Raw genomic sequence first — 25440 nt, forward strand, 5'->3', positions numbered from 1 at the left:
CTTCTTCCAGCCTTTTTTCTGGGAGAGCTCTAGGATGTTAGCAGCACCCTGTGCAACATGTTGTTTACAGTTGTTGCCTTTCTTGTCTAGAAATCCCAAGGCACGCTGTAGCCCCTTGCTTTTTATTAAGGAAGATAACTCTTACTGTTAATATTTGGGGGGAATAGCAGACAAATCCAAAAAACAAAGCTCGAGCTCATCCTGCAGATCAGAAGCAGTACTAGGGGCAAGACTCAAAAGTCCTGATTTCCAGAACCACTAGGGATACTGCCTTTTAGCATCATGGAGAAGACTGGTCCTCAGTGTCCTGTTTTGTCCCTGCAGAGATGTCGGGGACTGTGGCTGACATTTCGCTGGTGCACTGGAAGCAGCAGTGGCTGGAGAACGGCACCCTGTACTTCCACGTCTCCATGAGCAGCGCCGAGCAGCTCTCCCGGGCCACCCCCCCCAGCCTCCAGGAGCCTTCGGAGATAGTGGAGGAGCAGATGCACATTCTTCATATCTCAGTCATGGTGAGTCAAAGTTGCCAATGGTCTCAGAGGGGACAGAGGGCCCTCTGGGAGGGGACGGTGGCTGGCAGCCAGGTGGTGATGGGAGGGTGGTGACAAGGAACAGGTTGACGAGTCCAGGTTGCAAATGTCCGTGTCCCTTCTCAGCCGGGCCTCCAGAGAGATAGAAATGTGTTTGAATGGGCCAGTAAAAAAGAGTGGTTGTTTTTTTAAGAAAATTAAATAAAACAACATACTGGAGGAAAGAAGCTGTGGGGAGAGTGACAAGGGAGCTTGTGGTTCCTCCTAGAAACTGGTGAGGTGTCTTAGTGGAGTATTTCTCCTTGGTCTTGCATTTGGGCATGTGCAAAAGCAAGATTTTGGGCTTGGTCATTTCTTTATGAATCTTTCTGAAACTGAATTTTACCTATCTAATGAATATGGGCTGTAGCAGGATCCTTCTCTTGCAAAGGATGAGCTTGGCCTAAAAGTAGGAAGATGGGTTCAGATGCTTTAAATATCTCCATCTCAGGTGTTTATGTGACCTTTTATTAACAGATCATATATGTGCTCTGTTGCCTTTTAAAATGCTTACTGCAGCATCTTATGAAGTGGTTGCCTACGTATTTGGATCTGGTCCATCATTCCTCTGTGCTTTAGAGCTCCATCTGTAAAATGGGACTAAATGTATTGTCCTTTAACTCCCATTGGGATAAACTATCCCGTCAATGACAGAAAAAAAACAATGTTAGGCTTGTAGATCCTGTGTATATGCATGTCATCTATTTGCCCAAAGTATTTTACAGGATTGGGGGAATCCCATTGCAGCAACCCTCTGCAAAAGGTGATTCTGTACATCTCTTGCAACCTGTGTGTCATCTCCACAGTTTCTGTCCTTCATTTTGGAAGGAGGAGCAGAGATGCTGGCTGCAAGAAGCCTTTATTTTTCCATTTGAACATGTGGCTATTTTGCTTTTACAACTGAAATCTGTTTTTTTTGAGCACCTCAGCTCTTTTCAGTGGCGCTTTAGATTGGGCACTGAGTGCGTTTGAGCACGGAGAGAGGCTTTGCATTAAGGCTGTTGGGTGAGATGAGAGGCAGTATGATAGCAGGATGGCAGAAGGGAAAGGAATTGGGGACTGCAGCTTACTGGGCTGGATGGGGAGCATTTCTTATGTCCTGCTAAAAATGTGTGATGGAGTTTTGAGGGGGAAAAAGGTAAAACTGTTATACTTAGAAAATGAGCCTGAAACAATAAGTGAGAGACAGAGCAAAGAATGAAGACAACAAAACCCAAGTCTAGGGTGTGAAAAGCTGGATCCTGGGTTTGAGTGTGGGATTGGTTGGCTGTTGTGGACAAACCCGACCCATGGAGAAGAGGCCTGTGGCTGCAGGGGACAGTGGCTTTGGAGCTTGGTGATTACTGCAGTTGCTTGAAATTTAGATTTTTCTTTAGTAGGGAGAGATTCATTCCTGGTCCTCAGACCTTGCTGAAACTGATCTTTCTAAAAAACAACGTAATGATTGTAATGAATTGATGCTTTGGAGAGAGAAATTAGTTTCTTTGAGGAGTTCCTGCCCAGAGCCTTCATTTGCTGTATCTCAGAGTGCAGGAGCAGCGATGCCAGTGGGCTGGAGCTGAAGGCATCGCTGTGCATATCGCAGAAGAATATTTTTGCACTCTAATTCTGGGCTAGCTGGTGAAGGTATGCTTTGCCACATCTTGCTGAAGCTGATAGCATGGGAGCATCTCTGGCATTGTTGTGAGAGTTAACTCCTGCTCTGAGCCTCTCCTGCCCTGCTGCAAAAGCACGGGAGAGAAACAAATGTTCCTCCTGTACAGAATGAGCCATAATTCCACTTTCTGTATAAATCCTGATACCTTGCAACAGGTAGGGATGTGGGTCTGGGCTGCATGCGTGTCCCTGGGGAGGCAGAAGCCCTGCGTGTTTCTTCCCTGGGTCAGGATTGCAGCACAGACTTGAAAATTTGCCCAGATTTTTTAGAAGATTCATTAACTTTTTGAGTGAACCCGAGCCAAGCTTTGAGTTACTAACAGAAGATAAATGTGCATTTGGTTGGGGTTTTTTCCCCCCTCAAGACCACATGGAGTTCTGCAGCTAAACTAAAATTGGGCAAAAAAGTCTTTGTTTCTTGGGTGAAATATTTCATCTGAGACCCTGGGCTCTGTTCAGGCTGCTTTCCCACGCCTTTACTTTCCTTCCTGACCCCAGCTAAATTGCATCCCAGAGAGCCCCATCACTCTTGCCCTCCCCAGCAGCAGGATTCCCCGGCTGTGACAGATCCCAGCGTGGGGGGCTGTATGGTACCCCTCTCCTGTCCTCCCCTGCGCCCACCGTGTCTGTATCCCTTCTCCTGCCTCGAGATGCAAGTGGACATCTCTGTGTCCTCCTTTACAGGTTCTTAAACACTTTTCCTTCTGCTTCCTGCCATAAAGCCCGATGTCTCCTACATTCTTTCTATAGACTAAAACACTGTTCCCACTACACAGGAGGAGTTTCAGCCCACCCCAGCACTGCCTTGGCATTCAGGTTCTGTGTGCCCTGTTCATCATCAGCCCAGCATCTCGCTACGGGGGACAGGAGGAGACACGGGAAAGTGCTTCCTTCCATCTCCTTTAAGTGGCTGTAACACTTACTTTTACCTGTCTCCTCATCCTCTGGCTGAGTTATAGAAAGCCGGGGAAGGTTTGCCTGGGGGATCTCACTAATCCCACGCTTAGGGAGTACTCTAGCAAAGCTTTATTGGGCAGCAAGACATCTCCAAGCTGAGCTCCCTCTGATGGGACCGTTATTTTGGATTTGTCTAGATGTTTATGACTTGGCTGGTTGTTCCTGCTCTGCTTTGAAAGCCAAGACCCTCTCTGTGCTGTGTGGGGGCTCCAGGGGGGGTGTAAATCTTGGTTTTACTCTTCCTTCTAGTGATTTTGGCTGTCAGTGGGTGGCTTTCTGGTTTGGGGAGGGTTTGCCTCCAGTGCAGCAGGAAAGGGACCATGAGTGTCCATCGCCCTGTGTACATGGGGCCGCTCTGTGCCCCTGCAAAAGCCCTGGCCAGCCGTGACACACCTTCACACCTCCCTTCCCAAGCTCAAGGGCATCTTTGACAGCAAAATAATACTTGATTTTTATTTTTTTTTTCCTTTCCTCATTGCTTTTTCTTAATCTCTCCCCAATGAGACATAACATTAATTACTGCAGTTAAAGGGAATTCAGTCTCCATTACTGTCTGCCACCCCTTTCCTTTTGGCTTGAGCATCTGAAATTTGTCTCCTAAATGAAAAGAAGGGAGAAAGGGGGGGGGACACGACACCAACAAAAAAGCAAATGCTAGATTTTATTTATTTACCTTTATTTTTTTTCTCAGTGTCAAGTAGAAAGAAATCAATATTTTTGTCATTATGCCTGTTGTGTTTTTTCCCCATAATCTTAGCTGTCATTTGGGTTTAATTGTGTTGTTTCCTCTTGTGTGGAAGTAAATCTTATCTGTTTTGGATTAAAATTCAATGAAGGTCACAGCAGCTCGAAAACTTACCAGGCTGCAGCAATTAATGTTCATTTGGCTTTGATAAATTGGAATGTTCCCCACAATAGGACTGGAGTGGATTTCAGAAGCAATAATTCTTCCATTAACTCAATGATTCCCCATGTGATGGAACGTCTTGTCACTGCTCTGTTTGTCATCTGTCACTTCAAGGATCTGGGCATATGCCTGATATGATTTATCATGATTATTGGGGCTGCTTGTGTCAAAACATTTTAAACCACTAATTATTCCAGCCTTGTAAATTGCTGAATTTAACAAAACATAAGAGATATTTGGTTTTGTGTTGTTCCCCACCATCTTGTGTCTGTTTAATTATTGCTCTGTGTGTTGGTAAATTCAGACCCAGGGCCGTGTCCAGCAGCATTCGCTGTAGATGGAGGTTTATTTGCCAGGCTCTGGAGAGGTGGAGGGGGGGTATGTGTAGGACAAGCATGTCTTGTCTCTGTGTTGTCCGACCTCATGGACCTTTGATAGGACCATTGCACCCAGCAGCACCTCCACCCTGCTGGCGAAGGGATGGGTGGTTTTGCTTTCCTTACACTTGTGTGAGTGGTGCCAGTAAAAGCCCTGGCTGGGGGAGATCAGAGTCGGGACTGTGCCTGGGTGGTGAGCGGGTGTGCGAGCTGTGTGCAGCCTCTGCTCCATCTCCAGCAGAAATAAGGTGGGCTTTTCTGAGAATGGCAACAAGAAAAAGCCTTGTTTCATCTTGTACCAGAGCCCTGCAAGGAAGCATTTTGGTGTCTGGAATGAAAGGTGACCAGACCTCATCAAACTACTTTTTTTATATTATTATTTTTTTTATTTTTAACGCCTATTTCTGCTGGCTGTTACTGGCAGTAGACAAGTTAGCTGTTAGTTTCTAGGTCTCCCAGTGGATTTTTTTTAGCTCTTACTTACATGAGTTTCCTTTTTTTCCTCTTGCTCTTATGTATCCTGATGTTTCTGTTATGATCAGGCATTGGTGCTCTGCTCCGTCAGCTTCTGAGCTGGGTATAAAGAGTGCTTTTAAATGCTTCCCTCTGGTTTAGCCTCCTGCTCTGAAGTGGGACCAGGGAGGGGTCCTGTGGGCTCGACGCACCGTGCAGCGGGGTCCCCGTGAGCACGGTTTCTCATGGCTGCCTGGGCCTGGGGCAGCTCTCTAGTTTCTTAAGCACTGCAGGAATATCCAACAGCAAGTGAGGTTTTAGGAGCTGCTACTGTCTCCTTTCTGAAGCTTCCATCAACCAGTGAGGGCCATGACAAATGCATTCATTTGCCTTCTTTTTTTTTATTTTATTTTTGCTGCCGTAACCCATATCACAACTCTCCCTCCCTTCGTGCTCCGCTGCTTGTTCTTCCTCGAGGACCCTGTGTCTCATTAGGCTCTCAGCTTTCAGCTCGGCTGCACAAAGCACCGTGTGTGAGTGGCATCGTGCCTGTCCGCAATCATTGGGGTGTGATGGCAGCTGTGCCCTGGCAGGATGAGCCCCTCGGTGCCTCAGCTCCCTGACACAGCATCCATCCAGTGTGTTGGAGAGGATGGTGGGGTCTTCTCCAAGCAGCTGTGCAAGCCCAACTGCCTTTCTATCTGCGTGTGCCAGCTAAGAGTTATTCTCCCTCCCATTAATGCGTACAATATCATACCAGGGCAACAGTGCTTATCCCAGCGTGCATGGGAGGGGAGAGGAGGCTGAAACCCTTTGCAGAGCTGGGGCTATTCCCATCCTCCCTCAGATCCATCTCTGGGGGGGATCGCTCCAGGGCAGGGCCCCCAGGCTTTAGACACATGCACATGTGGGCTCCTTTAGCTCCGATGTTCCTCTGCTTGCACGACATTTGAGTGGTGCCTTGTTTTCCTACCCAACAGTATTTTGTCCTCCTTGGTGCAAAACCCCCCAATGGATTTACTTCCCTCCTGACTGTGTGCTCACAGCTTGCATGGTGGCGTGTCCTGTGGCATGGCTGGCGGCTCCAGTGGAGCCCAGTGCTCCAGTGGATCCAAAATGTTGTTTGAGCCTTACTCTGCCTCCTTGCACTGTGGCTTCCTGATGGCAGCATTGAAGCTTCTATCAGCCAGCTCAACTGGAGGTGGAAAAAAATATGGTGTAACATGAGTAATGAGGTAGTGAAGAAGGCACAACATCTGTGCCATCATTTCTGCACCAGGAGGTCAACCAGATTCATAAAACATGCACTTGCAGCCTGTGATATGTTTAGGAATTAATTAAGGTAGGGAGAGAATTGCTGCTGCAGCAGATTTCCTTATCTGAAAGGTATTAAAAAGCTAAACTGATCTCCAATGAGCTGTTTTTATTAATAAACAAAGCCAGAAAGAAAAGCCCTAAAGCCCCAGAAGTTGGGTTCAGTGTGTTCCTGTGTGCGAATTGCATTCCTGCTCCTCACATGTGGGTGCAGATGGACCAGGGAGCATCCCCAGGTCCCTGGGAGGCAGATGGGAGCCGCAGGTTCTGTGCTGATGACAGACCAAGCCCTTAGCACCTTGCCCAGAGTGGTGTCCCATCAGCAATCCTCCCTGGTCTGCTAAAGGTGGCCCTAAACTCATCCCTGAGCTGCTTTGGGGTGGCCAGAGCTGCTGGCAGGACTGAGGCGGTGGGGCTGAGCACTTCCAGACTCTCTCGATTTGGGGACTGGAGCTCAGCACAGCTGCAAGCTAAGCTTCACCCTTACAACCTTTACCTGCCCTGTGCTGTCCAGAGACCTTGGAGGTGATGGTAAAGTCATGCAGGTGCTGGGGGAGGTTGCTGGTGGGTGAAGCTAGAAGCAAGCCTTCCAGCCCTCTCACCCCAATACTGTTGGTGTCTGCTCTTTCCCAGGGTGGGGACGTTCTTTGGCTTCAAGTTTCATTTCCATAATGTGCCATTAACCAACTTTTTGTAGGCTGGGAGAAGCAGCCTCTTTCACTCCCCCTCCCCTTCTTCTCTGCTCTCCTCCTCCTTTGCAGAGACGATATAAACCGGAGACTAAATGTAGGTAATGATGTGCTCTTGTATTTAGGGAATTCATTTGGGGGGATTTGTCTTTAAAGTGTCACTTTTGTGACAATGGCACCTGTTATGTTAATAATTTTTCACTAACCTCTCTGTTTTCTACCTTAGCTACTGTGAATACATTAGACACTTTATAGCTTTCTATCTAGCAGATTTTTTTTTCCCCCCACTGTGTTAAAATATGTAACTGGAGTCCTTGATTTGCATCTCTCATAAAGCAAGGCTGAATAAATACTCTTAGTTCATCCAAACTGAGCAGCAAACTAACTTTTTTGTGTCATCCCCAGAGCAATCAAAGTTGGTACTGGGGGAAAAGCAGCTATAGGAAGCGTCTGGGAGGGGTTTGGTTTTTTGCAGATGGCATCGAACGCGTGGGAGGGATCCACAGCCTTAGAAAATTCCCAGCCTCAAATGTACTGAGAAAAGAGGATGGAGGGGAAAAAGTAAGAGCTCACTTTGGAAAGGTGGCCCATACGGTCTGGGTGTGCTAGAGCTGGAATGGAGATAATGTGGTGAGGAGATGGAGGAAAAAATGTGGAAGGAAGGTTTTGGAAATGAGGTGAGGAGCGTCAGAGCAGCGTTAGCTCGTGGCTCAAGGTGGGACACGCAGCAAGGCGTCGTGCGCGTCTGCCTTCGCCCCCGTGGCGGGTCCCTCTGCTGCTGGCGACAGCACGCAGTGTATTTTTATCGCGCGGTGCGCTGGGCTGCGCGGGGAGTTTGCCGATTTCAGATTCTTGTCTTGAACTTGTTCCTTTCCTTCCTCCTCCTTGCTTTTCCCCTTCCCACCATCTGTCTGGGAGAAATACTTGTGCATCTACAGCGCCGCGGGGCGTAGCTGGTAGCTTGACCTTTTCTCAGTGCTTTTTCTCTCAGCCTGAGCGAAGCAGATGGAAATGCTAGGCTTTGGTGGGGTAGCTCTGCCTTGGCTCCGGGTTTGCAGAGCAGTCGGAGAGGAAGGAGGATCCCTGTCCTGTGCAGGTCAGGTCTTGCCAAGCTGCTGGGCTCCTGGAGAGAGCAATTCCATGCGGGAGCCCAGTGCTAATCCTGTGTGTAAAGTGCCGGGAGTATTTGATCGGTACTTTTGAAACATTGACGTAAACACAGAAATGCTTTGCAGTTACCAGCCTAGATTTAATCGCTTTAAACTGCCAGGCTAAAAACCGCATATGGCATTAAAATTGTCACGAAACGTTAATCCAGGAAAACTCCTGTGGCTGCCGACTTCTCTGGGAGGTGCGGTGGTGGCTGGGGGCGGACGGGCCCTGGCTCCAAGGTAATTGCTTATGATGGAGAGTGTTTTCCCAGGCTGCAGACATCGCACCACCTGCCTCGGGGTGCTTCTTGGCCGGGTGACAAGGATGCTGGCAGGGTGCAGGGTGCTGTCCCCTTGCCGGCGAGGCTGTGCTGTGCTGGGGCACAGTGGGGACGCCGGGCACACTCCTCACCTCCCTCCAGGACTAGCACTCTCTCTGGCTTTCTGTTGGTACAGCACAGGCTCTGACCCTGGGGATGCAGGGAGCAGGTGCTGGGGTTTGCTTTTTCTGTTTCAACTGCAAGGAAGAGCCTGTGGGGTTGAAGGCAGGATTGTCTTCAGACAAGGAGCAAAATGTCTTACTTTTTTCCTTTAAACCTTGTGTTACCTGCAGATCTTGCTTCTCTCAGTAGTTATTGTTGTTTGAATGCAAGTTAGAAATGTTTGCATCAGTTAAAATGTTGTCAGTATTAGGCCCTCTCACATGTAAAGGTGAACTGTGATGAACCTCATGCAGAATAGCTTAAAGGTGGTTGTGAAAGATTTTACATTTCAGCACTATGAAAGACTATTTTCATTTGGTTGGCAAATCCCAAAGATGGGAGTAAGTGTTAATGACAGGATGAAATGCAATATCATATTTGTCCCTAGAAATAAGATGTTTGCTTTCAGTTTGGTTTTTTTTTTTCCATTTAAAAATAAATTGAACTTGGTTTCGCAAGGTAACGTTATACTGTGAAAAGGCAGAGTGCTTTTTGTTCAGGAAAGTGTCAGAATGAAATGTTTCTACTCTTCAACACTTTCCGTATCCTCCCCAAAACCACTTATGCTTTAGTTTCAGCTGATGTGAAACTGTCTGAGCAGATAAACCATCCCTTGAAGAATCTTGCCAAGCTCTTCGTGGAGTAACTGTGCCTAACCCAGAGAGGATGTGCTGCCGTGGGGGAAGGTGGTGTGGGTCTGTGATCACCCACCATGTGTCTCCAGCCTCTGCAGCACCTGGCCCCGGTGAAGGGGATGCTCAGATATCCACCAGCACGAAACAGGAGGAAGAAGCTCATGAATATGTGATTTTCTCTGATCATCATAAGGGTGATAATATAGCGGACGACTTTTTTTTTTTTTTTTTTATGAGCATGTCTGGATCTTGCTGCTGTAGGAAGTTGGGCAAAATTCCCACTGGCTTAATTGGGAGCAACATCAGGCCAAGTGTGGTTATTTTTACCTGTCACTGCTCCCACTCCGCCTTCTCCCTCCCACCTCCATCCCCCCAGACAAGAGGGAGCGAGCTCCATTTCAGCCTTCAAAAGGTTTCTTCCAGCTCTGAGCAGCAGCCTTGCATTCAGGATGTGCAGCAAAGGAAAACAGAGGGGGAAAAAAAGTAATTATGCTTATTTTTAAAATCCAGTTATCTAAAACTGCAGGAAAATAATTATTTTTTGCAGGGAACTGTTAGGGCTGGCTGGGCTTTGCCCTGGGTGGGAGCTCCCCAGGGCCAGGCTGGATTTTGATGACAGTGGCTGGAGAAGGGAGCGAGCGGGAGTGTCAGCCCCAGCTCTGCTGAGAAACGCTCAGCTTTCAGGGGTTTGGCACTTCATTTGTTGTGTTGCTCTTTATCCAACAGGGAAACTGGTTGTTTTCCCTTCTAGCTTCCTTCTTTCTAGCTCCTCAGGGCAGAGGGAGCCGACTTTTTTTTTTTTTTTTTTTTTGGTTGAGGAGGCAAGAAACCCGCCTGCAGGAGGATGACAGCAGAGCTGGCTGATGCTTTGGTGATGTCAGGTATCTCCATTTCCGTTCCCAGAGGCATATCTGGTTAGGAACTCATCGCCAGGCACCCCTTAGGCAAGCTTGAGCTCTCCTGCTGTCCTGGGCATTGTTTTTCTCATTGCACCAAACTCATGAGCTCAGTGTGAAACTAAGGTGGTGATGGCAGCGATTGCTGGGGGAGCAGAGAGCAGCCTCAGTGTTGAATTTGCTGATGCTTTTGCAAGCGTTGGAGCATTTTGGGAGCATCGTTCTGCAGAGGTCTGTGTTGGTGGGTGGGTTTGATAAGGCAGAAGTAAAGGGACGGGCAGCCCCGCGTGGGTGCTGTGAGCTGTGGTGGCGTGGCAGCCGTCAGCAGCGTGAAATTGCAATGAGGGGAACGGCTGGATGGAGGGCACTGGTTAATGCCCCAAAGGGAGTCTCTCGCTACGATTAAGCTGCAGGTTTTGCTTGGCCTCTCCTGGAGATCCATCATTATTCACGCCAGCACCAGGCCTGTCAGACTCCCTCTGCCGCAGAAATTAATGATTTGAACTCACCAACCAGCTCACATGCTGGATTCAGCTCAGCGAGGCAGGCGAGGGCTACGTGGGGTGACAGCAGAACGGGGTACCGGGGTCCTGATCCCATACTGCATCCTTGTGACGGCTGGGACCTCGGGGATGGTGAGGGCAGGGCAGCTGCTTCTCCCACCGCCCTTCCTCTTGGCAGGGGCTCAGGATGTGTAGCTGTTCGACACTGTCCCTCTGGGGACCCTGTGGGTTCAGGCGCATCTGCAACCCCCTTCAGCTGTGTGCAGCCTCACGTCGTTGGGCGATGAAGGGTGGGGGGTGTAACTATTGGGGTGCTGGTTTCAGAGAGTGCCGTGGGATGGAGTGGTGCGCTGCCAGCCATCCGTGGTATGGGATTAAATAAGAAAGAGGCTTATTTACAAACTGCAAACGAAAGCAATGATTGCTGCAAGGCTTATAGAAACAAACAGAAATGAGACAACAGAGCCAGGTACCTCAACCTATCACTGGAATTAGTGCCAAGGATTCCTCTCGCCCCAAAGCATCCAGCTACCAAGCTGTGAGCTGCCTTTGGGCTGTGCGGCTGAGGATCCACTTATCAAGGAAGGTTTGTGCCCTTAGGCTGAGGTTATGGGAGCGGATGTAGATATGACCGTGCCCTCTCTGGTCGGGGAAGAGTGTAAGCTGCCAGTGAAAGCTTTTCTGCCCACCTTACGTGCCCTGTGAGGAGGGGCTGGTGCTGTCACTGCCTGCAGCTCCTGGAGCCTGGGGTGACACAGCCAGCTTGTCACTTGTCCTGTTTTGAACCAAATATCTTGCAAACCAGTTGCCTGATGTGGTGGTTGGGCCTTGGCATGCTGGTGGGGCGGACAGATCTTAGCTGTCTCTTTGAGAGCTACCTTGACCTTGTCTCAAGGCATCCTCAATACTGGTTTGGGGCCACCCTTTCCCCGCTCCACCTGGGATGCTCGTGACTTCTGCTAGTATGAATGCTGCAGCACTAGCTGTAGTGGAGCAGTTTTCAATTCTCCTCTCCGTGTACTTGAACCACCTTTGCCACGCAGCCCAGCTCATCATCCTGCTGTCTGGGGGCCAAGGAGAGGAGGAGTCAGCCAGGTTGTTCTAGTAGCTGCTGCTTAGTCCTGGGAACTGGGGAATAACCTTGCCAAACCAGAGGAGTGAAGTGACCTGATTCTTCTCCCGGCTCAACCTGTGCTCCCTGGGAGGGAGGAATGAGATGGGCTGTTTGCTGGCTCGTGTTTCCCCTGCCCCCCTCCCGGCAGGGAGCTGGGGGTTTGCATGAGCGTTTCAACAGCCTGCACATGGTCTGCAGGGACGGCTGAGGCTGACGTTAGGCAGACACACAGATCCAGACAGATTTTTTTCAACCAAACTGCTCCTACTTTACGATACTGACTGCTTTGGATTTGCCTATCACAGTCCCTGTGTACCCCTGCCCTGGACTTCATACCCCTCTGCCAGCCCCAGCACCCCACACCACCGCCAGGCAGAGCCTTCGCAGAGGACTGAGGGTGAGCTCTTTCCCAATGGTGTGGCAGTGGTCATCCTCAACCAAGATGGGGAAAAACATGGGGGAAATATTGACCTTGGAAGCTGCAGACCCTTGAAAGGTGTGTGACTGTGTGCCCACCGCTGGACTTGGCTGCATGACTGGTGCCATGTGGCAGGAGGTAGTCCTGGCTGGAAATGACCCACGTTGGCTTTGGGCCACTTGTGCTCCACAGGCAGGATACCAACATCCTGGCTTTGCTAACAGAGCAGATTTTTGTGGTGGGGGTGCTGTGTGCATGTGAGCAGTCTGCTCTGCTCCCTGGGCTGGCTCGAGCTTTCCAGGCACTGCACGGGGTAGCTGAACCTCGAGAGATACATGATGCTCAGCTTGCCAGCATGATGCACAACGATGGGAAGAGCACCTTTAATAATAAAGTCATGTGTATCTTTGCCAACCACCATTTTAAAGTGATCACACTTCAGCAGACCATGCCTTGCCTGTGTCTGGGTGTCTCTGCTGGCATACTATCTCTTGCTGGTCTCCCTTTCCATGCTGGGGTGCTTTCCCATCACCTGTTCCACTGCAGTGGCTGGGTGGGGGTTATACATCCCTCCCTGGGTAAAACCATCCTGTTTGATGGCAGGTGCTGCCCTGCAGCTGGAGGCAGAGCTATCACCTGGAGGGAGGATCTGCACGTGGGTGCTGTGCTTGGATTGTTCCTGGGCTGGATGACTGGGGTTGTCATGGTTGCTCTTATAATTGGTCTCCTTCCTTTTTTCTCCCTTGTAAAAAAAAAAAAAAAAGCAATTAAACGTTGGACTCATCCTGCCTGTCCTCACCTGAGAAGCTGCTGCTCCCACCTACGATGCTGTGGCCGCAGAGGCTTTTGCCCTCTCTACCCTCTGGCTGCTGGCGAGATCCTTCCTGCTGCAGCCACCTCTGTGGGGATTGCTGTGTATGCCAGGGAGGGGAGAGGAGGCTTCTCACCACCCCACCTTTTTGGAGCATGAAATTTTTTGGCAAAATATCTTATTTCACCCCCATGCATTCAAGTCTGTCAGCAGAGCAGTGCACCCAACAGCACTTATCTATGTGGGCTCGCTGGGGTGAGGACACTGGAATGGGTGCAATGCCTCCTTGGGAGGTGGAGGTCCTGCTTTTGGGGGCTCTGTACAGCACTGTGGGGTGCAGGGGGGGCTGTGCAAAATGCAGCTGCTCCCTCCTGCCTGTGGAGGAGGCAGTGGGAGCCCTGCTTTCCCTGTGCTGGCTGGAGGATGTGGGGAGGGTGATGACTTTGCCCTGGCCACCGAGCATATCGATGGCCCCAGGTTGTGTCTGCTCACCTCCTGCCACAGCTCCATCCCCTCGGCTTGGCCATGTTTCCCTTAGCAAAACAAGTAGTGTGGGTTTTTTCTTTCCTTTTTAAAGGGCCACTTTTCACTTTTTTTTCATGCTCTTCCTCCTTGGCATGCAGGTCAGCAGGGGGAGGGAGCCTTCAGCCAAGCTCTCCATCACATGTCCCTTGTTTTTTGTGTGTTATTTTTTCCCCACTGCTGCCCTTGCCAAGGGAAGGACATTGTATAGCTGCTGAGACTGGCAGGGGCTGTAATGCTGCCTGCCAATAGCCTCGATGTCTGAAAAGGCTTAGGAAATCCAAGCTCTAAATTAGCTCCCAAATCTTCTTCTTTCCTTTCTCTGGTTGGAGCGCCCTGCAGAGCAAGCCTCAGCTCCCCTTTTGTCTCTGGGCTCCCCGGCGAGTGGCTGGCTTTGCAGCGGGGCTGGGGGGGCTTTGCCTGGGGAGAGCGGTGAGATGGCCCCGTGGGGATATCGGCAAGGTCTTCAGCCCAGTGCGGCTCAAGGCAAGGTGGTGGGAGGCAAATTTCTGGCATCTCTCCTCCCAACCTTTGCCACCCCATGGCCCTGCCTGGCTCCCTCCCTGCATCATCGCTTCGCAGCGCTCGTTTGGCGAGTGCGTTGGGGTTCTCAGCTGCAGCGCTGGAGAGAGCAGGAGGGGCAGCACGGAGCTGATGGACGGCTGCCGAAAGCCTCCCCGGGGAGGTGGGAGGCCCAGCCTATGCTCACCCCGAGGATGCTGCCAAGAGCAGGCAAGGTCGTGGCATCACTGGCAGCGCATGCAGCTGGGACATTTGGGGCCAGATGAAGCTGGAGGAGGGGAGCGGGAGGTGTGCTGGCTGCCTGCCTGTTGAAGAAGACAACTTGTATCGTGTCCAGCTGTTCCGCCCCAGCACCTCATTTCTGACTTTGCCAGGTCAGTCAGTGAAGGCAGCGACTGCTTCTGCTGTGTTGTGAGATGGGAACAGGCAGCAGCTCCATGTCCCTGTGCTCTGCCGTAGCAGGTTGTCTGCAGGGCAACTTTTTTCCCAGGCCCTTGGTGAGAGGTGGTTTTGTGGCAGCCAAGCCTGGGGGAGCAGCTTTGTGGGGCAGTGCTGTTGTGTTTTGGCATGGGGGTTTGTCTTTTGCTTCTGCTTTCTCTTCTCTTGAGAGAGAAACAGGAAGGGCTCTGCTTTGCTGTGTCTCCTGGAAATTCAGGCTTCAACTCTGCAAATGCCTGGTGGTTCAGCATCCCCACTGACACTTCAAGCTTTGCCACCAAATACAAAATGTTCTTTAAATGTTTCCAACAACTCTCTGTAGGTAGCTTTTGGTACTCAGGTGCTGGGAACAGAGCAAAGGCATCACATCTGATATCCTCTCCTAACCCCAAACTATCCCATCTTGTACCTTGTACCTTTGCCTTCGGGTGAGGAAGGTGATTCTTCCCTGGAGGGCTGAGCATCGCCAGGGCATGTCGAGGGAGGTGGTGAGGCTGGGCTGCTGCCATGAGCATCACTTCTTCTTGGGGCCCTTGGAGGTGGCACGTGTGTGGGAGAGCGCGAGCTCTGCAGAGCAGCCTCGGGCACTGAAGTCTGCCTGCTTCATCCTAGCAGAGGGTGCCCTGGGAAATGGCGGAGGAAAATTCCACTTCTACAGGCATGTAACTTGGTTTTTTTATATATATATATATATTTTTTTTTTTTTTTTAAAGGCTCTGTCAAGCTCCTATTCTCTCTCCCCCCTCCCCATGCTGTGCAGCCAGCTCTGAAGCAGAAGTGATATTTTCTGCCAATGCAATGATTAGCCTTTCTGCTAATGACCCAAGAACGGTGTCCAAAATAAATGAGCCCAACCTGCTCATCTTATTAGCCAAATGATTGCAAAGAAAGAGGAAATATCTGCAAAAACCGCTTAGGCAGCTGGAATTTGGAAGCATGGCGGAGTCATTGCTCGTAGTGTGGAGTGGAGCCATATGTCTTCGCAGAGCTGGTCCTCTCCTGGAGCAGGGAGAGCCCCTGTGCTATCAGGGTGGTTCTGCTCATTCCCTGCTCCCCCTTTTGCAAGGACCCCCAGAGGGTCCAGAGCTGTGGCTGTCTCTGAGCTCTGCTGGTTCCCAGGGCTGAGAAGCTGGGGATGGGCAGATATTTCTCCTCTTGTCTTTCTTGTCTGGTTTGTGGCTTCCCAGATATTTTTGATGAAAGGCAGCAGCGCTGGGATGTTGGTTAGGAGAGCAGCTAATGTGGTAACTGGTACTAAGTCATTCTTCAGGAATTCTTATGTCCTTTAGGCTCTGCTCAGCACACTTGGCAAGGTCATGAAGCATCCTTGTTACACATGGGGAGGGATAAGGAGCAGAAAAGGATGGTTTCTGTAGAGAAGGGAGGTGAAAGGATGCTCTTGTGATGCACCTTGTAGATCATGGTGATGCTCAAGTAAAACAAGAGCTCACCTTGGGAAGGGTTTTCAGGCTTTGTGTAAACATAGGAGAGAAATGGGGCTGGGTGCAGGAGAAGGGGTATGTCACAAGGAGGGGTGAATATGAGGAGAAGCTGAAGGGCTGGGTGTGACAAAGGCTTGACCTTTGCTGTGGGACAAACTCGATTTGAAAGGTGGATTGTCCACCCAGTTGCTATTCATGCATCTCAGTAGGTCTCTCACCAGCTAAGAGGCCTGACCCCATGTGAGGTTCTGCAGGGTTTGGCAGTGATGTGGCTGTCCTGGAGAAGGGCCCTGGGGGCCTGGGCTCGAGGCTGAGACAACCCCTGAATATGTAACCCTGTAGCCTTGAGGCTGTATCACATCAGAGGATGTGCACAAGTCTTGCGTCTTATTTGATAGCAGAAAAAAATGCCCTTGTTCCTCTTGTCCCCTGGAGCAAGGGCAGCTGGAGACCTGGCTCATGATGCATGAGGCCTTAAAAATTGCTGAGGAGGTGGAGGAGGAGGTCATCCTCCTTCCAGCACCTGGTGTGCACACCATATGCTTCCCTGACCTGTTTGGTAGCACGGCGGATGCCAGCTCCCGTGCGCCTGCTGGCTCGCTCGGCATCACAGCTCATGGGCTGGAGCTGAGGGCTGCTCGAGGGGTCCCGTCACCCCCTCGCCATGGTGGGGCCGGGCATCCCACCGGGACTCTTCAGCAGGCAAATACACAGAGCTGGCGTGTGAGCAAAAGCACTTCATGCGTCTTATATGTCTCTGTGTGTGTACATATATGTGAAACACAAATTTCATGCAGATGTGTGTATATAATTTTTACTGATCTGGGATCTAAAGGGTGTAATGTACAGAAATAGGAACCATGACTTTTTAATTTTTTAATTTAACTACATTCATATCTAGCCAGTTCTTTGCTCTTTTCTGGTTTATACAGACTTAAATTGTGCCTTGCACTTCCTTCTACCTTTCCAAATTGGTGAGGGAATTGCTAATTGTATGTTTTTGTTCTGAGAAGTTTCAGGTTTAAACAATTATCTGTGCTGGAAAACATCTTGACAGTGCAAATATTGAAAACTCAAACATGAAGTGGATAAGCAAATGACCTTTGCTATCTTTGCGCCTGTCAATGTCTTTTATTGCACTGAATGTCCCTGGAAGGCTGCCTCCCATCCCTGGGGTTTGGAGGTTGGCAAGAGCGGAGCAAATGGAAGTTTCACCTGTATGCCCCAGGCTGCACAAGTGGAGCCATGCTAATTTTTCACTGTCGTTTCTTTAAACAAGTTTTTCAGGTTAATGCTGAAGTAGTTTGGCTTTGGAAGGTGCAGGGTTTTGTGACTGCAGGGTGGGTTTTGTTTTGTGTGGGTTTTTTTTCGAGTGGGGGAGCTGCTTTTTCAGTACCTCAGACCTTCCACGTGTGCCTACGCTGTCGATGGCACTGGCATCTGTTGGGATGCTCTGGAGAGTACTGCCTTTCTCAAGGGTTTTGCAGGGTGAAGGTTACTTTTCCACAAGATCTCCGAAGTGGAAGGGATTCGGAGAGGTCATTAAAATCCCTCTCTCTGCCCTGGGGCAGGATCAATAACCCTTTGTCACTGGTGATGGATGTTTCTCTGTCCTGTTCTGCAAGACTTCCCCGTCCCCTCAGGCAGTTCTTCCAACCTGGGCTGTCACAGATTGGGGCTTGGACTGTGGCTGACCCAGGGAGGAGCACCCTTAAAACCCAATCTAAACACGTTTCCCATCCAGTATTCTGCCTTCAGCCCAACCTTACAACCGCCTAGTATTTCCCATAACTTTTACAATGTTTGGACTGATTTAAATAAGCAGGTGGTTTGAAGTGATTGATGGAAATCCTTTTCCTGTAAATGTTTAGCTCTGAGGATTTAACTTCAAGCATCTCACTCATGATAGCGAGCAGGAATGCAGGCTGGCATCCTCCCATTGCCCCAGCATTGCCTGCGGCTCCTCGGTCAGAGGTTGCAGACACACGTGTGTGGACGACTGCTGCTGCTGCTTTTTATGAAGAGGGGTCTAAGCACTTTTATTTTCCTTTTCATGTTGTCCCTTGAAAAATGGAACATGCCCATGCTCCACATAGCCACGTCTGTTCCACTTTCTCCACGGACTGGGATGTTTGGTTCCTGAGGCAGGGGTGGTGGAGAGCTGCAGCCGTTGCCCAGTCCCTCGGTTGTGGGTTTTCATTCCCTAGGGCTCCTTTTTGTCTGTGAATGATATGTTCAGCGTCTTGGTTTTAAAACAGACCCCCCCGTTTGGCTTGTGCAAGGGCATCTGGCCTTAGATAAGTAACTGAGCTGCTCTTCTGTGGTTCCCAGCACGCCCTACTGAATTTATCCTTGGATTTATTCTCATCCCACAAAACAGGGGCAAGGCTGTTCCTGAGTTGCTTGAAGGACACTGGGGTGCAGGGAGTGCATGATTTTGAGGCCAGATACGGCTGTGGCAGGATCTGGGCACTGAGCACACATCTCCACAGCCATTCAGTGCCCTGACCCAGCGGCTGCCCTCCCTGAGCCTGCCTGGGCAGAAAGCCCTGAGCTTCTGATGTGCTTTGGGGAAGGGGTGACTCTGGGCAGCCCTGTTACTCTTCCTCCTAAGGGGTCTCTGGTGCATAGCAAGGTCCTTGGAATGGATAGCTTGGTGTCCTGATACCTGGCAGCCCTAGCCAGCAGTGAGGGCTCTCTTGGGGTTGTGGTAGAAACTACTGTGTCCCCCTCTCTGCCCTGAGCTGACAGACACGGGTGGTGGCATGTCACCTTAAAGCGGGGAGAGCTGCTGTGGTGCAGGGCAATGCTACGGCGCAGTGAAGCATTTGGGTTGCTGAGCTCTTCAGTGTCAATGGGTAGAGCTGATGCTCAGTGGCTGTTCTGCCAACGCACAGCTCACCTCCGCGTGGGGGAAGCCCAGAAAGCATGTCCAACATGGCAGGGTGATCACCGAGAAGAGGGGAAAGCTGAAGCCTGGTGCAGGTTATTGACCCTCTTGTGGGACTGTAGGTCTTGCTGTTTTTATCCCCATGTGTTTGAAGCTTGGGACTGTTGTGGGGTCGCTTGGTCCCTACCAGTGGCATGTGTCATCTCTTTTGGTGTAAGGGTGGAAACTGTTCATGGCAGAAGCTAATGGTAGAATTGTGTTGGCTAGGGAGGATCTTCAGGCTCAGTTGCACTGTTAAAGATCATCACTGACATGTGCGAGGAGGAGAAGAAGGAAAATGAAGGTGGAAGTGAGGAGTTGTGGTAAACTATCTTCAGATCCCCTAAACCTTGAGGTCCTACTCTGGCAAGACACCTTGAGGTCCTACTCTGGCAAGACACCTTGAGGTCCTACTCTGGCAAGACACGGTGGACACATGGTGCTGCAGCTCAAGGCCTTGTGGCACATCTCCCCAGAGCAGCCCTGCCTGCTGCTGGCCCCGTCAGCCCTCCACTTCGGGACTGCACCCGTGCTTTAAATACCCAGAAAGGGGTCTTTAAGCACCCATTTGCAGACTGGCCTTGTTCCATGGTGAGCATTTACGGGCCAGGCAGGGACACAGTCGCTGAGTGTGTGACTTTAATCACCCAGTGCTCCTGGGACAGGCTTTCCCTCTCCTCTTGCTATCCGGGGCTATCACGTTAAATTGCCTGCTGCAATTGCTTGGCTGTCACACAGATTTTTATCTCTAGTGTCCTTTGGAAAGGGAAACCTGGGCTGTCACTGGGAATGTTAAAACGATCAATGTTTTGTACCTGGCAATGGGAAGGAGCAGCTTTAGGGCTTGTGACAGTCTGCTGCCTGCACTGGCTGTGTGTGGGCAGCTCTGCCTCTTCTCTGGAGGGCTGAGCATCCCAGAGGGCCAGGAGGGGACCAGCAAGTCTGCTGTGGCATGGCCAAGCCCTGCTGGTGGCTGGAGGTGGCTCAGGTCCTTGGCTGTACCCTGGGATGAGTTAAGGGAGAGGGGCTGTGGTGGAAGCAGGACCTGGAAGCAGAGGGGAGGGTGTGCTGCTGCTTGTAATGGGGACGCAGGAGAGGGACCAGAGTCCTGGGCCTTATTCTTTTAATTGTTTTCTTGCATGTAGTGGCTCTGGCCCCATGTGGGCTCCTGAGTTCCCGTTTGTGTGCTGCAGCCTGTCCCAGCCCTTTGCTGAGGCTGTCAGGAGAGAAGAGCTTGTTTTGAAAACTCCTTGATGGCGAACTTCTGCCTGCCCTGGAGGGAGGGTTTCCCTCGTTTCCCTGGGCAGGGCTGGCTGTTCTCTCTGTGGTGTCTCAGATCCTAGGCTTGGTTGTGTGAACTAGCCCTGCCACCCCTGGAAAATCCCCACTGGTGTGGAAATTCTGGCTGCAAAGCCCCGAGGGAGGCCAGGATGGGCTGTGCAGCAACAGGGGTTGGAGGACTGTGCCTTCTTGGCCACAACTCTTGGTGAATGGCATCCCAGCGTAGGGTGCCATTGCTCAGGGTGGTGTCTAGCAAGGAACTAAACAGCTTCCTTGTCCTCTCAGGTACTGCTCTGCTGCGGTGGCATGTGAGGCACCGATTTCACCTGATTTTGCATCCAGGTGCTCTCCAGCCATGGACTGGAAGGTTGCCTTCACCCACTGACTGGGTATCCTGGGCTCCCTGAGTTGGGTGCTTGCCCAAGAAACTGTGCAGGCATGGACCAGAGAGGTTGAACCAAGCTTCCAGTGCTCTGTCTATACACCATACTAAAGCACTCCGTTCTTTTTTTGGCTTCCTTTGTCCTGTGGGAAATTACTCTGATGAAAGCCTGAAAGGAGATCAGATTGAGGACATCAGCTGGGCGCCTGGGGACTGAGAGGATCTTTTTGTTTGGAGCAGGGGGAGGGTTTAAAAGATGGAGGAGCCTGTGCAGATCTGTGCTGCCTCTCAAACGGATGGTTCTCTCTACCCCGGGGTCTCTCTCCTGCCTCGCCACCCACCTTCACCTTGCCACCTAGGCAAGCTTCTCTGGGAACATCCGACTGTACTTCATCTCCCATTAATGGTTTCTCCTCAGGCAAAGCTGTTTCTTCTGCAGGAGGCCAGGCCTCCTCTGAAGATGGGAGCACTGTCTGGGCTGTGCTTAATTTAGATTCGATGTGCACTTGTGAACTCAGCCCAGGTGGCAGGACAGGCACGGTGTTGGGCTGAGCTGTGATGGAGCTGAAGCTGGATGGGAGGTGATTTTCCTGCCTCGTACAAGATAAAAACAAACTGCTGGGGAGTGCCTGTGTGTGACAGGATGGGTAAACAAACCAAAGCTCAATGCCCACCACCTGCACCAGGAGCATCAAATCAGGAGTGGAGAGGTGCTTTGTGAGTCCAAAGGTGTGGGTGGAAGGGCTTTATTAGCTCCATTTGAAATATTTCATCCTGATTCCCATTCAGCTATGGAATCTAACTTTATTTTAGCTTTAAATTTAGATTTTCAAAACAGGCCTGTCAAATTAGTAAAAGGAAATTTGATTAGAAAATGGCAGCAGTATTGAGATCTTTGTTTTTCTCTGTGCACGCGATTTGGCTCAGAGATTGCTCTTAACCAAAAATACCCTATTGGAGAGTGTTTTGAAGCTAATCAACACTTTCCAACTGGGGGAGGGGGGGTTTTGGGGAAGCAGTTGGAAAATTCCAGCCACTGATTCCCCAGCCAACGGCCACCCCTCGACAGGGACCTGGAGGGTTGAGCTGCGGGGCCAGGGCTGCGGTGGTGTTTGGGATGACTCGGGGTCTGGAGGGAACAAGGAACGCAGAAGAAGGTGGGATGGATTTGTGCCTTTCCCCGTCCTCTCCTGCTTGCTCCCATCCCTGTGTCTGGATTCAGCTGTTTGAAGTCTCTGAGGACACTGGTGGTCAAGCCTTGATGCGGCTCCTGGAGCTGCCTGTCCTGCGCCTGGGGGATGCTTAAACTGGGGGGGGTTGTAAGGCTGATTTGGGGTGGAGGTGCAGAGCTCTTCCCTGCCTGTTAACACCAGCCCTCTGTCCCTGCACCAGGCAGCGGGGGGAGCCCATCCCAGAGGGCGGGAATTGAGGGGGAAGGATGAGGAAATTAATTGAACAGTGGAGTTAAATATCAGCTAATTAGAGCCATGGGTAGAGAGGAGGGCTGGAGAGTTGGGAACTGCCATGCCCAGGGCTGCCCTGCAGAGCCTTCCTGGGGGGATAAAGGAGATTTTGGGGGTCGTGGGGAGCAACTTTCCTTGCACAAAGCCTGGTTTGAAGCCTGTTTGCATGAATGAATTACTGCTTGTCAGCTGTACACTCAAATTATATGGCCGTGGTTGGCCCTAACAAGCCCCCACTGGTGTCACTCAGTGGGTGAGCAAGGTGGGGTGCTGCAGAAAGGGGGCCCCAGTGCCACAGGGCTCGTGCCATGATCAATGCTGCTGTTGGGGGCAGAAGGCTGGGAGCAGGTAATGGGGTGTCTGGCTGGGTCCGAAGTGTCCGTGCTTGCCCAGTCCCTGCCTGCTGCTGGGGACGGTGCCACCTGCCATTGATGGCTGAATTCACTCCACGATTATTCACAGATGCTGCAATTACGCTGGCGACACCGTGTCAAAAACCTCACGGCAGCATCGGCGTGCATGCGGGGATGGGAGGGGGTTATTAGCCTGTTATTATCCATTTACCCAGATATCCCAGCTAATCAGCTTTCAGATGGAGAGAATTAATTGGTTTCGTTTGGAGCACCAGGCATGTTTAATTGAAATGAATTCTTTCGCATTTCCAAATGGGCACTTTCTCAGCCGCTGTTGGATGGGGAGGGGGGGAATGCAGCCTTCCCACCACGGACCCTCATGGTGCAGTGCAGCTGGGCTGCAGTGAGCCGGCTGTAATAGCAGTGCCCTTCAGTCCTCTCCCCATCTGGGAGGGAGCTCTCATTTCTCCCTGCACACACCCCACTTGGATGCGCTCCAAACCCGCTGCTTACAGCTGGGCTGGGAGCGCGTGTCCCAGATCGCTTCGGTCCCCTGAAGCGTGTAGAGTGGTGCATAGTGGGGAGCTGGGCAGCTTGGTGGCACCCAAGTGACATCACTGTGATGCTTGCTGTTTTCTGGGGGCAAGGGTGCAGCTGAGGGATGGAGTCAGGAGATGAGGGTCCCCAAGACTGAGTGGGCACCTCTGCGTGCAGGATGCTCAGGGCTGTTGTGAGCTGTGTGCCTGGAATAAACTGTCTCTGTACCTGTGCTGCTGTGTACCCTGCTCCTGGTCTCACCCAGGATTTGCTGCAGCACCACTCAGGCTGCGGAGCTGGCCATACAGGAGGAGATGTCCAGGTTGAGTGGGCTCAGATTCGGGGGGCTGAGCAGTGCCCTGCAGCCCTAGCAGAGGTGGAAGCAGTGGCAGCCAGTGATCTGTCCTGCAGGAGATGGCATCAATTCCGCCTGTGAGGATGCAGGGAGAGAAAATCCAGCACCTTGGTGTGTGTGTGTGTGGCACTGAGTGAGCCCATCAGCTCCCCCAAACGCTGCCCACCCCTCTGAGCCACTGGCCTCTACCTGCTCTGGTGTTAACTTCTTCTAATTAAAGGTCTGTCTCTTTGCAAAAACATGGCTGTAATTAATGCTGGTGTAAGGACTGCTGCTTGCTTTGTGGAAGCACAGGTGCTCTGTAGAGGTGCCCTTGGGTAGGAGGGATGCTGCCCTGCCCTGGAGAGGGCTGCATTTGGGTGGTCCCCATGGAGTCCCTTCAGGTCCCATCTTCCCAAGTCCTACTCTATCAAGGGTGCAGGTTAGCTTGGTGGAGGCTCAGAAATAGTCAGAGGCTTTCAAATTGTGATGCTTTAAATCCAGACTGCTGAGAATGGGAGGACTGGACTGCCCTAAATCACTGCTCCTTCCTCAAAATGTACGGGTAAATGTCCTTTTGGAAGTGTTGGCATCTCGGTACCTATTCGGAGTCGCCCTCCTACAGAGGAAGGATGTAGGTAGGAGCCCTGGTTTCTGCCACCTCCTCTGCTCTACTCCTGTTGTCTTTGATGTCCTGTATCTATACAGAAAATAGATGGACTTGAATTGCAAGTGCTTTGGGATGGGGACTGTTCCCCGGGTGTGCAGAGTTCTCCAGAGCTGAAGGTGCTCTGGCTGCACCCTTGGGGGTGCACAGGGCCCCTTGGCAGATGCAAACTCGGCTTTTCCCCTCCCAGACTGGTGGTTGGCACTCCCTGCTTGCAGCTCAGTCTCTCCTGTGGCCTCGTGCCACTTGAAAACAAGTGAGCAAAATAAAGCGGGTGCATTCCTGTTCTTTTGTATTCTTGGCTTTCAATCAATACAGCGAGAGGGCTGAGTTAAGGAGTAGCAGGGTTTCAGCAAGACAGCTTAGCGTGGTGTGACATGCTGTGGAACAAAAATGTTTCTGTGGACCCATGGGTGTGTAAGCGCTGAGTGTGGGAGCTGTATGGCAGGAAAACTCCTGTGCCCATAGATCTGCTTTTCCACTGCGCTGTGTCCCGAGGTCTTTTAGAGGCACCAGACCAAGGGCTGGGTAACAGGAACTCTGTTCTTGGGCAAGAAGACAAAAAAGCCCTGAAATACTTGATAAATTTTATATATGTGCGAAATCCTGGTGAAGTTAATGGGAGTTAAGTGTATGGTTAAATGCTGTACTTAACTGGACTCTTAATAACCCGGTAGGAATAGCTGTGGTGTTTTGGGACAGGAGGAGGTTTGTGGACTTGCTGAGCTTTTTTGATCTTTTCTTTAAATCGAAGTCTTGGATTTGCCTGCTGTGTGATGCATGGAGGGGGTCAGTGCATTTTTCAAATTGTGTGTGTGTGCAAATGGATAAACTTTCTTTTTTTTTCCTGGTGTGAAGTGCCCCAGGTACCAGTAGAGGCTCTTCTCTGGCGTAGGGGGGTGTGCAGTATGTGACTCCTGTAGCGTGAGTTACGATGCCAGAATTGCAAAGATGCCAAATGCTCCACAAAACACGTGCATGGAGCTTTTATCCCTGATATTTTGTTTGAATACCCTCCCTCTCCCCCTGGAAAGCAGTGGTTTGTGTTGCAGCTTTTCAGAAGGATGTTCATTATGCTGAAATATTTGTGCTTTAAATATGGTAAGGCAGGGGTTTTTTTACACAATAGGCTGGATCATTCCCAAAGAAGCTGCCAGCTATGGGATCAGTAATAAACCTTTACAAACACTACCACCACCACAACCAGCTCATTCCCTCCATTCTTATGTGCACAATAGCACCTTCCCATCAGTTCCTTGCTCCATGAATTGTCTGGAGATGTCTATAAATAAACTCTAAACCCCTTTTCCAGTCTCTTGTGTGTCTTTGCTCCAGCCTGCGTAGAGCAGCAGCACACACCAACACAGAGACCTGGCTCATCAACAGAGCTTGGAGATGTGGGCTACTCTGAGTAGTCCTTATTCTTTAATGTTGTGGCGAACTTTTTCTCCCTGTTTTGCCACCTTTTCTGGACAACTGTCCAAGATCTGGCAGCCATGAGAAACTGGCTGGTTAATTGAGCAGAAAGGTTGTTGTACCGTGTCACTCACCAGCACTTGGAAGCTGGAGGCACAATGTGAATTGTGTTCATGTTCTCTCATCCGGAGACTTGCATCTCTTATTAGATTAATGTTTTTT

The 25440-nt window shown here is 50.8% G+C and overlaps 1 protein-coding gene across 5 annotated transcripts in view; it reads left to right on the forward strand.

Moving 5' to 3' along the window:
• The window catches only part of ASTN2 (astrotactin 2), a 360934-nt gene that overhangs the window by 56201 nt on the left and 279293 nt on the right, over window positions 1–25440 (forward strand). For 4 of the 5 annotated variants that reach the window (XM_074924050.1, XM_074924051.1, XM_074924049.1 and 1 more), the window contains exon 2: window positions 325–512. In XM_074924050.1, coding sequence (XP_074780151.1) covers window positions 325–512 — 188 coding nt within the window. Of the gene's footprint in view, window positions 1–324; window positions 513–8292; window positions 8314–25440 lie in introns of those variants that run through there. The other variant, XM_074924053.1, reaches the window with a different exon arrangement.

The sequence above is a fragment of the Athene noctua genome, chromosome 20 (genome assembly GCF_965140245.1).
Source record: "Athene noctua chromosome 20, bAthNoc1.hap1.1, whole genome shotgun sequence".
Lineage (NCBI taxonomy): Eukaryota > Metazoa > Chordata > Aves > Strigiformes > Strigidae > Athene > Athene noctua.